Source organism: Heterodontus francisci, chromosome 13 (genome assembly GCF_036365525.1).
Source record: "Heterodontus francisci isolate sHetFra1 chromosome 13, sHetFra1.hap1, whole genome shotgun sequence".
Classification (NCBI taxonomy): Eukaryota; Metazoa; Chordata; class Chondrichthyes; order Heterodontiformes; family Heterodontidae; genus Heterodontus; species Heterodontus francisci.
In genome coordinates this window covers 12,799,711-12,815,315 of record NC_090383.1, presented here as the reverse complement: position 1 = coordinate 12,815,315, position 15,605 = coordinate 12,799,711, and the positions used below count along the sequence as shown (strand labels likewise).

Sequence of the window (15,605 nt, the reverse complement as noted above, 5' to 3'; positions counted from 1 at the left end):
TTAATCACTAGGCAGTAACTTCTGTATTCCCTGGGGAAGACATTGAACATCATTGCACTCATTTTTTGAGCATTAAAGTCAATGTTAGGATGAATTTTGGGCACAACCTCCTGTACCTGATTGCCTCCAAAAATGCAGTGGTTGCCAAATTAGCTCTGTAGGGTGTCTGCTTGAAATTACAGTTAGCACCTTGCAATGCAAATTGGGGTCTTAACACCTCTTGTAGGATCCAGTTGAAATTAGTCATCAAATTGGTGAAGCTTGCAGCCACATGTTCCGCTCAGTGGAAGTCGCCTTCTCATTCCACAGAAGTACTGCAGGTGGATGCTGGTCGTTCAAAAGGAGTAAGAAAGCTTTTCAGTAGTTTCATTTCTGTGGAGACAGGAAGAGCAGGCATCTTGTATGTGTACCTCTGTATATGTCGGAGTTACTAGCTAATATTTCCCAAAACTAGTTCACCTTGCTGCCTCTCAAAAGCCTCCAAAAAGTCATCTCCTCAATCGTGTGTCACCTCTTGCTCAGTGGTAGCGTTCTCATCTCTGAGTCAGAAGGTTGTGAGTTCAGGTGTCACTCCAGAGACTTGAGTTCAAAATCTAAGCAGATACTCCGGTGCCGTACTGAGGGACTGCTGTGCTGTCGGATGTGGATGTAAAAGATCCCATGGCACTATTAAGAGTAGGGGAGTTGGCCCATTGTAATTACTGGCTTCTGGTTAGGCTACTTAAGACCCGAAACAACTGAGCTTCACCAACATCTCCCAAACATTATTTGGTCATCATCACGTTACTGTTTGTGGGATCTTGCTGTGCACAAATTAGCTGCCACATTTCCTACATTACAGTGACTAGACTTCAAAAGTATTTAATTGGCTGTGAAGCACTGTGGGATGTCCAGAAGTCATGCAATGGTCAATAGGCATGCAAGTCTTTTTGCAATCAATTTTTCAACTTGCTATGCCAAAGTTCCTCCTTTTTAGCTGATCATTGTTGACCTCAAAGCACTCTCAAACATTCCTTTTATGTGAAGAATGCCATGATGTTTCTGTGTATGTCTTCCTTTAGTGTTTTCTTATATTTAAAAAAAAACATATCTTTTACATGCTTGTATGACAGGTAGTGGTGATCTTGTGCCTTTTTTCGAACACTACAACTCACTTCTCAAAGATGAGGAAAAAAACGTGGCTGTTGGATCTTGCATCCATCTGGTTCTCAGTTATTTACAATATATCAAATTATTGGGGCAACCTAATGTCCATATACACATAGTTTCCAATAGCAGTGACTGGATAATGATTAGCAGCTGGAACTCTACCTATTTTATTTTCCATTGCTAGGATGGGGAAACTGAGGCTAATTGAAATGGTTCCTCACTGCCCCATTTGAGATCAACTAATCCAACACATTTCCATATCCGCTTGCATTCACAAGAGGATAATATAGATTTCTAAAGGAATTCTAGTCTTGCGCACCTTACCTTGTAGTTTTACATTATTTTTAGAAAGTTAATACTTTGAAGTTTGGAAACTTCTGGACTATAAATACAGTAAAAATTATCTTTTGCTCCAAAAGCGACTGATGATGGGAAGATCATAGGACCTGTCATTCTGGACTCAATAGTGCAACTCATATTGGCTGGTTATAGAACATCATGAATGGAGGCTTGGAGCAGGGTTCCAGATGTTTTCTCATCCAAGAAATATATGAAGATCACAGGGGAAAAGAAAATAGTCATAGAAATTTTTCAGATCTAAGTTCACTAACAACATTAAGTTCTGGATTTGGAAGTGGAATTATTGACCCTTGAATAAAGAATGCACTCAAAAATGACTGTTATTTACCCCTTTGTTTAACAGAATAGTCATTGATAGAATGTTAGGATAGTATATATAAATGTCCTGTGTTTTATTTCATTGTTATATTTTCCTGTTCTTATTCCAAAAGGATGGATCCATACAGAGTTACCATGGAATCAAAGGCTGCTGCTTCCAATCTTCTGAGTGCACTGCATTCTTTCTATCAATTTGGCCATCTATGTGATGTGACTGTCCATACAGAGTACCTTGGGGTTCAAGAAGAGTTTGCTGCACACAGAGCAGTGCTGGCTGCCTCTAGCAATTACTTCAGAGAAATATTCCTAAGGGATGAACTGTCTGAAAGAAAGGAATCTGCAATCACCTTGCAAGATATTTACACTGAGGATTTTACCTCCTTTTTGGAGTTTGTATACACAGCAAAAATGGAAATTGAGCCCCAGAAAGTATATCGGATGCAGAACGTTGCTGAAAAATTAGAATGTAAGGATCTTGTGGAAGCCTGCGAGCACCTGAAGGTCAAACTATCAAGGCAAAGCCCAGATGTGAAGGAGCAAGTTTGCCAAGAGTATCAACTTGCTGGTAAATCTGGAAGTGATTGGAATAAGATGCACTCACAGCATCTGGATAGCCAGGAGATGGAAAGTTCATCCAGGATTGTTGCTGCACCAATGAAAAACAGACTTTGGGATAAAGTACCAAAAAAGAAAACCTTTGAAACCAACCAGCCACAGGCAGAACACTGCACGCAGCAGGGAAGTGTAAAAGAAGCCACTGAGTCAATCACTGTCATTGATCCGAGCACAGGAATGGTTAAATCAACTACCTATACCACAGAAGAGGTGAATGCGGAAGATGCTGATGATCTTAGTCAAAAAGATTACTCTAAAACTGATCCAATAATACAGGCAGATTCCCCAGAAACACGAATTGTGATCAAGAAATTGCACTGTCTGGAAGATGAAGATGGAATGCATGATGAGACTGAAAGCTCAGATAGTAATGAGCTGAAAAAAATGACCAGGAGCACAACCAGACGCTTGCCTCAGAGTTACACATGTGACAAATGCCACCAGATATTTCAATTCTTGAAACCATATCAAACTCACATGAGTGCTGAGCATGGTATTACTATCGTGGTAAAGTACAGCTGTAGTATGTGTTCTCAGCTCTTTTCCAATCATCAGAACCTAAGACAGCACAGACTGACTGTTCACAACACTGAGCGTCCCTTTGCATGTTCACTGTGCGACAAGCGATTTAAACGGCAAAAGGACATCAATGACCATGTTAGGAGAGTGCATGAGAAGAGAAGGACTCCACAGACATGTCCTTATTGTGACAAAATTATTAGTTCAAAATGTGGACTGACAGTTCACATCAGAACACATACAGGAGAAAAGCCATATAAATGCCAATGTTGTCCAGCAAGCTTTGCTCAGCGGTCTGCTTACAACACTCACGTAAGGTATTATCAATTCCTGTATATATGACTGTTTGACTTTCTGAACTGATCTGTTTCTTTATATTATACAAAAGCACCCTGACTGGATCTTTTCAAAGGAAGTTCGAATCAAGAATAGTATCAAATAGTGTTCCTAATAGTGCTAGAAAAATATATAGCATAAATTAAAACAGAGAATGCTGGAAATACTCAGGCGGTCAGGCAGCATCTGTGGAGAGAGAATCAGAATTAACAGTTCAGGTTGACAGCCTTTTGTCAAATATCTGCTGAGTATTTCCAGCATTTTCTGTTTTAATTCCAGATTTCCAGGATCTACAGTATTTTACTCGTCAAAGTATATAGCAGCTAATAATAAACCAATATCTCCATGTCCACAGTTTAAAGTTCAGAATTCTCCTGAAATCTGTACATTTGAGGACCCGTATATCTATTCTTTCAGTAGGATCCATCAGTTAGTGTTTAATTGATGGTAGGATTTGAAATTGCACTGATATATCAGTCCATGCCTGGCACATTTGTCAGCGGATTCTAGATATTGAGAGCATGCTTTAGCTCATGAATGAGAACAAATGTTCTATGTCTTAGAGTATCCATATGGTTACATATTTTCAATCTCGGGAGACAAATTACCTTTTCACAATTGATAATGCTTTTGCACAATATTTGTTTATTATGATACCAGAAAGAAAATCTCATTACAATAATTTGTAAGAAAGCAGCGAGAATATCTGTTACCATGCCAAGGAAAGAACGCTCTAGCAGAAAATATGAACTGAGTTTTCAGAGCTGTCTGTTAATTCCCCAGTTTAGTTCCGGGTTCTTTCTGGCCCAGAGAGGTTCATTGGCATTGCATTAACAATTGTCATGCATTAAAAAAGTGCCTATGTTCTTAATTACCAAACTTAGCTTTCTGTGGTTTGTTTAATTGCCAAATAATATGCAAATCCCGCAAGTTGTTAAAAATAACAGGGAGGCTAAGGGTGAGATGTCATTTGTGTGAATCAAATGACAGAGCAGTGCAAATGGACCAGCAAGTTCTGGAGATTTGCAACTCACAATATGTCTCTTAATCCCATGCATTTGCTGGCTGATTTGCACATTAATAACACTGTGGGTTGTTAACAACAGCATTATTTTTCTAACAAGATTCGGCCCATTGTAAGGGGAGTTACACTTACCTTGGGTTTTGGGAGAGCATCAATATATCTACAACTGTTCAGCATTCACCTAGGTCTGTACACTATTATATGCCTCCGCTCTCCTTTAGTATCATTTTGGAGGTCGATTTGCAAAATAGAGTCCTGGCAGTTTTCTGAATCTGTCTCCTCCAATTGTCCTACAGAAGAATGGAAGCATATTCTGTTTTTACTTTGTAAGAAAAGAAACACTAAGGTACATCATACTAGTGTCATAATATAATTTTACATCATTACTTAAGCACGCTGAGCCAGTTAAGCATGTTTAGAAGTCGAACGATGGAGGTTGAAATGGCAGCTACAGATATGGAAATGCGGGGAAAAAATGACCTCCACTGGTGTCAATTGAATGAAGGAAGGTAAATTTACTTTGGGTGGTGGTGTTGACTACACTGGACATGTGTGCTATGAACAGATGACCGTATAATAGTTTAAAAATATCTTAAAACCTGTTGGTGAGCATTGGAAATGTCCTGTTATTTGTCTATCCATCAGACTTGATACTGCCACTTTAGGAATGTTGCCTTACCAAGGGCTAATGGTAACATTGTAATGTTTTGGATAGGAAAAGATCATGTCCATTTAGTCTAACCATCCAAGTCTCCCATTAGGTTACATATTGTGATTCTAGAACCAATAGTGCTGAATCCAGTTAACTAACAGGAATGCTTAGCTATAGAATCACAGAATAATACAGTGCAGAAGAGGCCCTTCGGCCCATTGAGTCTGCACCGATACATTAAAACACCTGACCTGTCTACCTAATCCCATTTGCCAGCACTTGGCCCATAGCCTTGAATGTTATGACGTGCCAAGTGCTTATCCAGGTACTTTTTAAATGATGTGAGGCAACCTGCCTCTACCACCCTCCCAGGCAGGGCATTCCAGACCGTCACCACCCTCTGGGTAAAAAAGTTCTTCCTCAAATCCCCCTTAAACCTCCCGCATCTCATCTTAAACGTGTGACCCCTCGTAACTGACCCTTCAACTAAGGGGAACAGCTGCTCCCTATCCACCCTGTCCATGACCCTCATAATCTTGTACACCTCGATCAGGTCACCCCTCAGTCTTCTTTGCTCCAGTGAAAACAACCCAAGCCTATCCAACCTCTCTTCATAGCTTAAATGTTCCATCCCAGGCAACATCCTGGTGAATCGCCTCTGCGCCCCCTCCAATGCAATCACATCCTTCCTATAATGTGGCGACCAGAATTGCACACAGTACTCCAGCTGTGGCCTTGCCAAAGTTCTCTACAACTCCAACATGACCTCCCTGCTTTTGTAATCTATGCCTTGATTGATAAAGGCAAGTGTCCCATATGCCTTTTTCACCACCCTATTAACCTGCCCTTCTGCCTTCAGAGATCTCTGGACAAACACTCCAAGGTCCCTTTGTTCCTCGGAACTTCCCAGTGTCAGGCCATTCATTGAATACTTCCGTGTCACATTACTCCTTCCAAAGTGTATCACCTCACACTTTTCAGCGTTAAATTCCATCTGCCATTTTTCTGCCCATTTGACCATCCCTTCTATATCTTCCTGTAACCTAAGACACTCCACCTCACTGTTAACCACTCGGCCAATATACACAAACCATTTTATTTACTGACTTGACTAACTGTGAACATCTGCCAAAATTTCCAGCTCTCTTGCTTTTACTCAAAATACTTTTCCATTTAATACATATGCCACATATTACTCCTCCTTTACCTAATCTTGAGTGCATGCTTAACTGTGTTGAACTCCATCTGCCACCTCTCTGCCCATTGCTTCAGTTTATGCTGAGCTCTTTTACGTTTTGCACGTTGGTTAGTACCCATTTTGGTCTCATCTGCAGACAGTCATTTTGGACAATAATCTGTCCTTAAAACTGTAATGGTATCCTAGAATGTGAGGTTATATGGACTGAAAAACCTTCATCTAAACCTATTTTATGAATTTACTCAGCAAAGATTGCTTCGCTAATTTAAAAAAAGCATGTCTTAGGCAAAGCAGTTCACAGACTCAATCCATCAAAAAAAATCCAATCCAAAAAAAAATTTGATTTTTGGTCATTTCCAAGATAGGTAATAAGGGCTTACTTTAAGTATCCATGGTGGTGTATTATTAATCTTGCAGTAAAGCCAGACCTAAAAATGCATATTTAGGCAAACCTATTCAACAGTAATTATATCTAGCAGTCTACAGACCTTGCTCCGGTTATAGATTATATATATTTTTTGTAATCCCAATGAAGCCAGGCAAAACGCTGCCATTTAGTAAAAGCTAACATTTGTTTTTCCTAACAGTATGTAGTGTCAAGGAGAGGGAATGTGTGCGAATGATATTAAGATATTTTGGAACTAACTTGATGAAGATGAAAATCATTATCACAGATCTATTTTATTTTTGATCTGGAAAATTTAATTGACTAGCAGTTCTCCCATTGAGTTACTCTCTTACTTGAGATCTGGGATCTGCAGCATAGTTGTAATGTTTATCTGAAATAGGGACTGGCCAATCTAAAGCTACAGATTCGCTGTTTCTTTTGAAGAAATGGTCGAAATAGGTCCTGAAGTCAAATACTGTTATTGGAGATCTTTCTAGTATGACAGCTGCTTTAATCCTGTTGTTATCTGAACAAACTCTTCAGATTATCTCAAATTTGGAAAATTATCGGGAAATAACTGCAAATAACAAAAAACTGTCCTTCATACCGCTTAACGCAGGGAATTGTATCATGTTGTCTATCTAGATTATGTAACTGTCGTCCACCATTCCATATTGACTAGTCTCAGGCATTACAGCGTCAGGTTTCAACACCTGGCCTGACATATACATATATATTGGGTTTTATTTGTTTCAAAAAATTTAGACCGTGTGCACTGTTGTTTTCTGCAATAAAATAATGACATAATCAAGCTTTATATTGCAAGTGATGAGTAAGAGTGTTAAATTTTGTGCTACTTTATAAACTGAGAAGCTGGTAATATACCTAAATAGGTTAGTACTTAAGCATACTATTTTAATAGTCTGTCTGGAATACTTTACATTAAAGCTGATAAATATTCATTTTAAAAATCCAGAAATACGCTAGTAAAAACTAATTAGAAATAAGGTTTCTTTGTTTTCAATTTTTTTAACCAAATTTGCCTAATTTAACCAGAAAAGCTATTAACAAGTACTGTGCTGACCATATCAGGAAATTGAGGCTTCATTTTTTAAAAAAAAAACATGTTAGGTGATCATATAATTGGACTTGACTGTAATATGCTGGGACTTTAATATTTTTAGCAACGATAGGTTAGCGACCAGGAAGCTGGTCTATTTATCAAAATATATGTTCATTATTTATTCTATAAAGATAATTATGCTTTATTTTGGGCTGATTAATCAAAATTGCATTGGGCACCTAATCAATAACTGGTATAGATGGATAACAGAGGAGACTGAATGCTACAGAATGTGCTGCAGAATAATTGCTAAGTAAGCAGTTTCCAACAGAGAGTTTGTCTCATTAAAATGTTCTTATCATATGCCTAATCCACGAGTCCTATGCTGCCAAGACAAAGCAAGGTTACGCAACTCTAGTTCAAAATCACATCTCCAGAATTGCAATTTTTTTCCTGTAACAGGTGAGGGGGGTGAGAAAGAGATAAGGAAGGAATATAGCTTTACATTGGGTCGAAGAGGAAAAGATATATTGTCAGGATATCACTAGGAAAAATTAAAAATATTAATAAAGGCACAATGTTATAATTAAAACTGAAAAAGATATTCATAAAATTCCTTTAAAATCAGACATCTATCTGGCAGAAACAGTGAGCTCTGAAGCCTTCAGTTATAAAATTATTTTTGGAAATTCTGATATTACAGATGAAAGCAATATTTAATATTGATTAAAGTGTTCGATTTATTTGGGACATCTGTAACTTTACAGAGAAAGTGCAGTATAGTAACTTCATAAATTACCAGAGGATCTAACTTCAGCTCCCCATTTATAGGAACAACCAAAGACTGGACACCTCTGAAATCTGACCTCCATTTGCCGCTTTAAACTAAGCTATGAGTTCTAGATCAGTAATAACTGATAATAGTTACGACCGAGGCGGGAGAAGGGCCCTGTCTTTTCTAGTTCCCCTTCTCCACAGGTCACAACATATATTTAAATATTTACCTGGTTACCGGTACAGCCAATCATATACTCTATTTTTTATCCCAGAATAAAATACACCAACCACATTTCTTTAATAACCAACAAAATTATCAGTTTATTATAAAACAAGACTTAACCAGTAACGAAGCAAAGCATTAACACACAGATTAAAATATGAAAGTTCCCTTTTTAAATTCCCCAATTACACTCACACACACACACACTGGGAAAAAATACAGAAATTCTCTTTGTAGAGGTTTGTTACAAAAAAAGGCAAAGACTACTTTGGCCAAATACTTGCTAATTCTTGATGGAGAAAAGAGAAGATATAGAAGGATGTCAGGTGTCCCTTCGTTTGGTCTGGCATCCGGGTATACGGAGACGGGTCACTGGGATTGTTTCAGAAGCAGTTCGTTCTGGAAATGTTGAGAATTATTCTAGTAGGCTTTCCAGGAGAAATGTGGCATTAGGGTTTTCTGCCAGCACACACTTGAATCACAGGATTTTTCCAACTTCTCAGGAGTTTTGCAGCAGCAGGGACTTTAGCTGTCCCACACTGGATCTTTGCAGAATTTCTTCAAAGAGGTAGAGAAGGAGGTGAACCTGTTTTTTAAAAAAAAACACATCCATGGAATCCTTTCAGCTTTAACACAAGTCTTCAAAAAAAATTTGAAAAATGGAAGCACTTCTGTAACAGCTGCTTTAAACTGTTACAAGTTCTATATTAGTAATAACATAAACTAGATATTATTTAGAAGTGGTTTTCAGACTTCATTGTTCATGCTGTAGCATTGTTTTCATGAACCTGATCTTCCAAATATGCTGACATATTCTTTATCCTAATTGTTTTTAAAAATAATGTATTTTATTTTCCTCATCTATTTTCTTATCGCATAGTTTCCTAATGTCACACAACCTCCCAGGGTTAATAGGACAGTTTGGGAACCAGCTTCTAAACCTCCACCAATGCCATTCTGCAGCTGGCTGCATGGAGGTTTATGAGAATTACCTTGGGATGACTGATTCTCACCATTTCCCTCCCCCTTGCAACTAACTGTTAGCTTGGCACAGTAGGTAACAATAATGCTCGTGTTAGGACAGTATGAATTCAGGACTTGAGCGCATAATCTAGGTTGACACGTCAGTGCAGTAATGCTTTGTTGGAGGTGCTATCTTTTCAGATGACAGATTAAACTGGACCCCTGGCTGCCTGCTCAAGTGACAGCTGTACAATCGGAGAACTTGCTGAAAAATAATAAAAGAAACAGGTTCCTATGTTGAACCTAATAGTAAAGGATCATTATTTGAAGAGTAAGATGTTCTTCAGGCATCCTGATATTCACCCCTCAACCAACACCGTCAAGAAAATGTTATCTGATATTCATTTATTTGCTTTCTGTGTACAAAATTGTCTGTCACATTTCCCACATAGCAACAGTGACGGTACTACAAAATTAATATATTAAAGCACTTTGGGATGTCTCGATGACCTGATGAGGAACTATATTAGACAAATTCTTTTTCCTTTCCTACCCTTTGTGAAAGTGCCTGCCTTCATTTATGTTTTGAGCTTGAGATCTCTGCATGGGGAGCAAGTCCACATTCTGCCATTCTGAAATGTTATGATTTGGAGCGCCAACACATCATATCATCGTGAAGTCTGTCATGATTTATCTTATCTTCTGCTGCTTCTCCTGCCTGTAACACCTGGTGAACGTTTATCAGCAGAAACTTTTTAATAATTTGTACCTGACATGCATGCATTTTTAAAAAATAATCCAGACTTTCCTATTGCAAGTATTTAGTGCGATGCACTAACAATAAAAACAAAAGTTGGCTTCTTAGCAATTACTCTGAAATGCATTCTTCAAATGTTCTGTCTCCAAAATTGTCTCTTTATCCATGTTCCTGATTCAAGTATTTCTGCAACAAGAGCACAATGTGGTGGCTTTTTGGTAATGTCACTGAACTAGTAATCCAGGGCCCAGGCTAATGCTCTGGGGATATGGGTTTGAATCCCACCATGGCAGATGGTGAAATTTGAATTCAATTAATATATCTGGAATTAAAAAGCTAGTCTAATGATGACCATGAAACCATTGTCGATTTGTTGTAAAAAAAAAAACCCATCTGGTTCACGAATGTCCTTTAGGGAAGGAAATCTGCCGCCTGGCCTACATGTGACTCCAGACCCACAGCAATGTGGTTGACTCTCAAAAGCAATTAGGGCAATAAATGCTGGCCCAGCCAGCAACACCCACATCCCACAAACGAATTTTTTAAAAATCCCCCTGAGCTCACTTTATTAAATACTTTGAAACTGAAAATAAACAGTGGAAAACACAGCTTTGAAGTGAATTGAATTTTAGGCACACAGCAAATTTACATCATTTGAACAGACATGCAATTGTAAAACGCTACTGCTAAGGAAATTGTTTCACCTTAAATGGATTAAGTATGAATTGCCAAGGATATGCCAACTCTGTGTATCATGGCCCATGGAAACAATGACCTGAATTTTGCAGTCAGAGGCAAAGCAACAGCACTTGCCATTCACCTCACTGATAGCTGTCCACAAAGTTTTTGTGGGCTTTACAGCACAAACATGCCTAGATCCAGCATCTGATCCAACACAGCGCCCTCTGCAAGGGATATATGAAGTGCATGAGCAGAGAAAGACACAATGTGGCTGTTCAGCCAATCAGATTGAAAAATCCTCACTGAGACAGGCAGAGTTTAAATCAAGAACTATAAAAGCAGGAGACATAAATTAGATTTAAGTTTTGTACCAAAAGTGAAATAAAGATTGGGAAATACAGATGGCATTAAGAGAAAGAGATAAAAAGAGACAGGCAGAAAAAGTTTTAATTTTTTAAAATCTCCATCGCTAATTATCTTCTACGGAAATAAAACTCCACACTTGTAAAATTAATTTTTCCAGGCTAAAGAAGTTGTTTGGCAGTACTTATCACACCATTAAAAACTCACTCATGCCTAAATGCACCGGCCCTAATTTTTTCACCCATTTTTGTGGGAAAGTAGTGGGCAGGTACCCCAAATTCACACTGTTGAATTCATTTCAGTGTTGAGTCGATCGGCCAGGACTGCACCCTGTGGAGGCGCAGGGTGTCTCTGACAGCAACTTCCAGATTTGCACATTTAACTGTGCGATGCCAGATGTTGCTGTCCATTTTACCCCATTATGACAATGAGCATTGTTTGTCTCACCATTATTCTAATTGCCAAATCCAGCCCATTGAATTCCAGGAGCTCAAATAATTGAAATACATTTTGAATGCATTTTGAATACATCACTTGTACAGACAAAAGCTATGCATTGCTCCAAATGTTGCTTGGTTTTGCTGCCTTTTAAGTTTTTTCCGCCATTGGATTCTGTTTTTTCTTTTATTTTTCAGCAAGTGCTGTGATTGTACAAATATAACTTAATAGAATCATAGAATGGTTACAACACAGAAGGGGTCCATTTGGCCTATCGAGCCCCTGCCAACTCACTAAAAGAGCAATTTAACAAGTCCCACTCCCCCTCCCTTTCCCTGTTGTTCTGCAATTTTTTTTTTCCCTTCAGGTGTTTATCCAATTCGCTTTTGAAAGCTACAATTCAATCTGCCTCCACCACCCTTTTAAGAATTGCATTCCAGATCATAACCACTCAATGCGTAAAAAAAGTTTTTTCTCATGTCGTCTTTGGTTCTTTTACCTATCACTTTAAATCTATGTCTTCTGATTCTCACCCTTCCGCCAATGGGAACAGTTTCTTTCAAGTTTCTCTGTCTTGAACCCCCATAATTTTAAACAACTTTATCAAATCTCCCCTCAACCTGGTCTTCTGTAAGAAGATGAACTGTAGCTTCTCCAATCTATCCACGTAACTAAAGTCCCTCATCTCTAGAATCATTCTCATGAATCTTTTCTGCACCATCTGTTAAGCCTTCACATAGTTTACTATTATTATTTTTCACAATGTGTGCTTTTTAATACATTGCAAAGTGCAAGCAAAATTCAGTACTCAAAAATGCATGCTCCCTGTATAATTAAGTTCTTGATGAATCAAGAATAATTGTGATTATGAATATTAGATAGTAACTTAAAATGTTATAGGAAACTTAGAATATTAAATGTTTTAAAAAAAATTTTTTAAAACACTGTAACCTAAGCATGGCATCGGAAAATATCTTTGTTCTCTCAACTCTTTCCCCAACCCACTCCCATCTCTATACCCTCTCCAAACTCACCCACCACATCCATCTCTTTCTGCCTCAATCCTATTCCCACTAATACTGCTAATCACCCAACTTCCTTTCCTGGCCCTACTATAGCTGACATTATAAATGGTTCCCTTTCCTGAAGCCCTTGAAAACCACCATCATGACCCTCCATTTCGAACAATCCACCCTTGACCCCTTTATCCTCCCTAACTACTGCACCATCTGCAGCCTCCATTTCTTCTCTGAAATCCTTGAACATATCAACTCCCAGATCTCTGTCCATTTTCCCAAAACTTTTTATTCAAAACTCTCTTCGCAGATTTCTGTCCCTCCACAGCAACAAAGCAATGCTAACCAAAGTTCCAGATAGCCTCCTTTATGATGCATTATCCCTCCTTGAACTCTCTGCAATCTTTAATATGGCCGCCCATACCATCTAACACCTCTCCTTTGTTGGCCAGCGTGGTTAGATGACCCTCATTTATTTCCATTCTTATCTATCTTAACATAGCCAGAGCATCTCTTCCAAAGACCCTTTTTCCTACACCACAGGAATCCCTTAAGAATCCATCCTGTTCCACATCTACATATTGTCCTTTGGTGACGTAATCCACAGACATGAGATCAGCTTCCACGTATATACTGATGACACCTAGCTCTTTTGAGCCCTCCACTACCTCTACTTTCAGACTACTTATCTGACATCTAGTCTTAGATGACCCGTAATTTCCTCCAACTAAACATGGGGATAAACAAATCATCTTTCGTCACTGCCACAAACTCCATATCTTTGCACCAACTCCATCCTTCTTTCTGGTCACTATCTGATGAACAAGACTATGTAACCTTGCTACCCTATTCAGCCCTGATTAAGCATCTAACTCCATATTTACTCCATCACAGACCACCTACTACCTCTGTAACATTGCCTTTGTTTGTACCTCAGCCTGTTTGCTGTTGAAACCCTCATCAGTGCCATTGATACCTCAAGATTCAGCTATTAGAATGCTCACCTGGCCAGTCTCTGATCCTCCACCTTCCATAGACAATGACCTGCATTAGTTCCTGGTCTCTAAATTTACATACTGAATTTAAAATTATACTTAATGTTTAAAGCCATCCAATACCTTGTTCCTCCCTAACTCTGTAACCTTCTACAGTACTACAACTGCCTTCTGCTTCCCTAGAACTTTCCATTTCTCTGATTACAGCTTCTTGCGCATTTCTCCCTTTTCCCAACCATTAGTGGTTGTGCCTTCGCCTTGGTTTTACTACATTAAAGGCACCATGTAAACTTGTTCCCAAAAGTGTCAGAAATGATGAGCTTTAGAAGATCATTATAATATCAATACAATATCAAGTATTAATGATAAAAAAAATCAAATTACCGAAATAATTTCTGATTATTTGGCATCTTTCACTTGTTTGCTGTGTTAGGTTATCCAGACCTTAAGTTGAGCCATGATTTGTTTATGTTCCAAGGAATTAGGTTGATATAAATAGTTTTCTCCTGAAGCTATTATGCTTTTTGAACCTTGAAAACTGCATTTAAAATTAATTGAAGTGTTTTTCTTTACAGAAAGATACATGAATCTGGTCAAGAGAAGAAACCACCATTTATTTACTGGAAAGTAGTGCCACAAGTAGATAAGTCAGATAACGTTGCTAGTTTTGACATGGACGTCAGGGACAGATGGGATAGATCAGAAGATAATGACTTGGTCATGGACGTTAGTGATAACAAGGAAACATGTGATGAAGAAGAGCAACAGAGCACATCCGATACAGAAATTGGATGTAATAATAACAATGAAATTGAAGAAGAGAAAAGTGAAGGTACCAGGAATGCACAAAATAGCCCACCAAATAACAAAGAAGCTCATGTTAAGAATGAAGAAAATAGTGGAGAGGATGAAACTGAAGACTTTGAAAATGATGATGATGATGACAATGATGGTGACGCAGAGTGTGAGGTAGAGGATGATGAAGAAAATAGCACAGACAATGAGGATGATAATGGTAAAGATGAAGACTATTCAAATGAGCGTGATCCTGAACCAAACGATTCTGATGAGGACTTTGATGTAAAGAAAGGCAGTAAAAGGGGAAGATCACGAAAATCAAATCACATCATTAAATGTGACAAATGTGATGATGAATTTGATTCCAGAAAGGATTATGTGGTTCACTGCAAAGATGTTCACCAATCATTACCAGGAAAAGTCTATCACTGTGAGATCTGTGGGAAGGCTTTTGCAACCCACAACAGTTGGAAAGAGCACTGTGCTTGTGTTCACAGCGATGAAAGGCACTTTGCCTGCACTCTATGCAATGCAACTTTTAAGAGAAAAAGAGATGTACGGACTCACTATGCTCGGAAGCATGAAGGGCGCATTAAACGTCCGCTGTGCTCAGTTTGTGGGAAAATTCTGAGCTCACGAACAGCACTGGTGTTCCACATGCGGACACACACTGGAGAGAAACCTTATGAATGCTCCATTTGCCATTCTCGATTTGCCCAACCATCACAGCTGAAAATTCACACAAGGTCACGTCCTTATACTTTAGTTTCCATTTATCCATCAATTTTCTTTCTGCCATGCAGACGTCCATCTGTACAGGGCATCCCTTTCTGATAAAAAGGGCTTTCCCCTCTCGAGTCTCCCCTTCTGTTAGTGTGGGCAAGCAACCTTTTACTTCTATTAACGTTGCTGTGCTGATTAGATGGGTGAGTAAGCAGGCGGGCAGCTGTCGTCTTCACATTTGCACCAACG

At 38.7% G+C, this 15,605-nt stretch overlaps 1 protein-coding gene across 4 annotated transcripts in view; it reads left to right on the top strand.

Annotated features, from left to right (window-relative positions):
- LOC137376233 (GDNF-inducible zinc finger protein 1-like) overlaps positions 1 to 15,605 on the top strand; it is a 46,291-nt gene that overhangs the window by 12,399 nt on the left and 18,287 nt on the right. For all 4 annotated transcript variants that reach the window (XM_068044379.1, XM_068044378.1, XM_068044377.1 and 1 more), the window contains 2 exons: positions 1,941 to 3,278; positions 14,411 to 15,379. In XM_068044379.1, the coding sequence (XP_067900480.1) occupies positions 1,942 to 3,278; positions 14,411 to 15,379 (2,306 nt within the window). In that variant the 5' untranslated portion in view covers position 1,941. The remainder of the gene's footprint in view (positions 1 to 1,940; positions 3,279 to 14,410; positions 15,380 to 15,605) is intronic.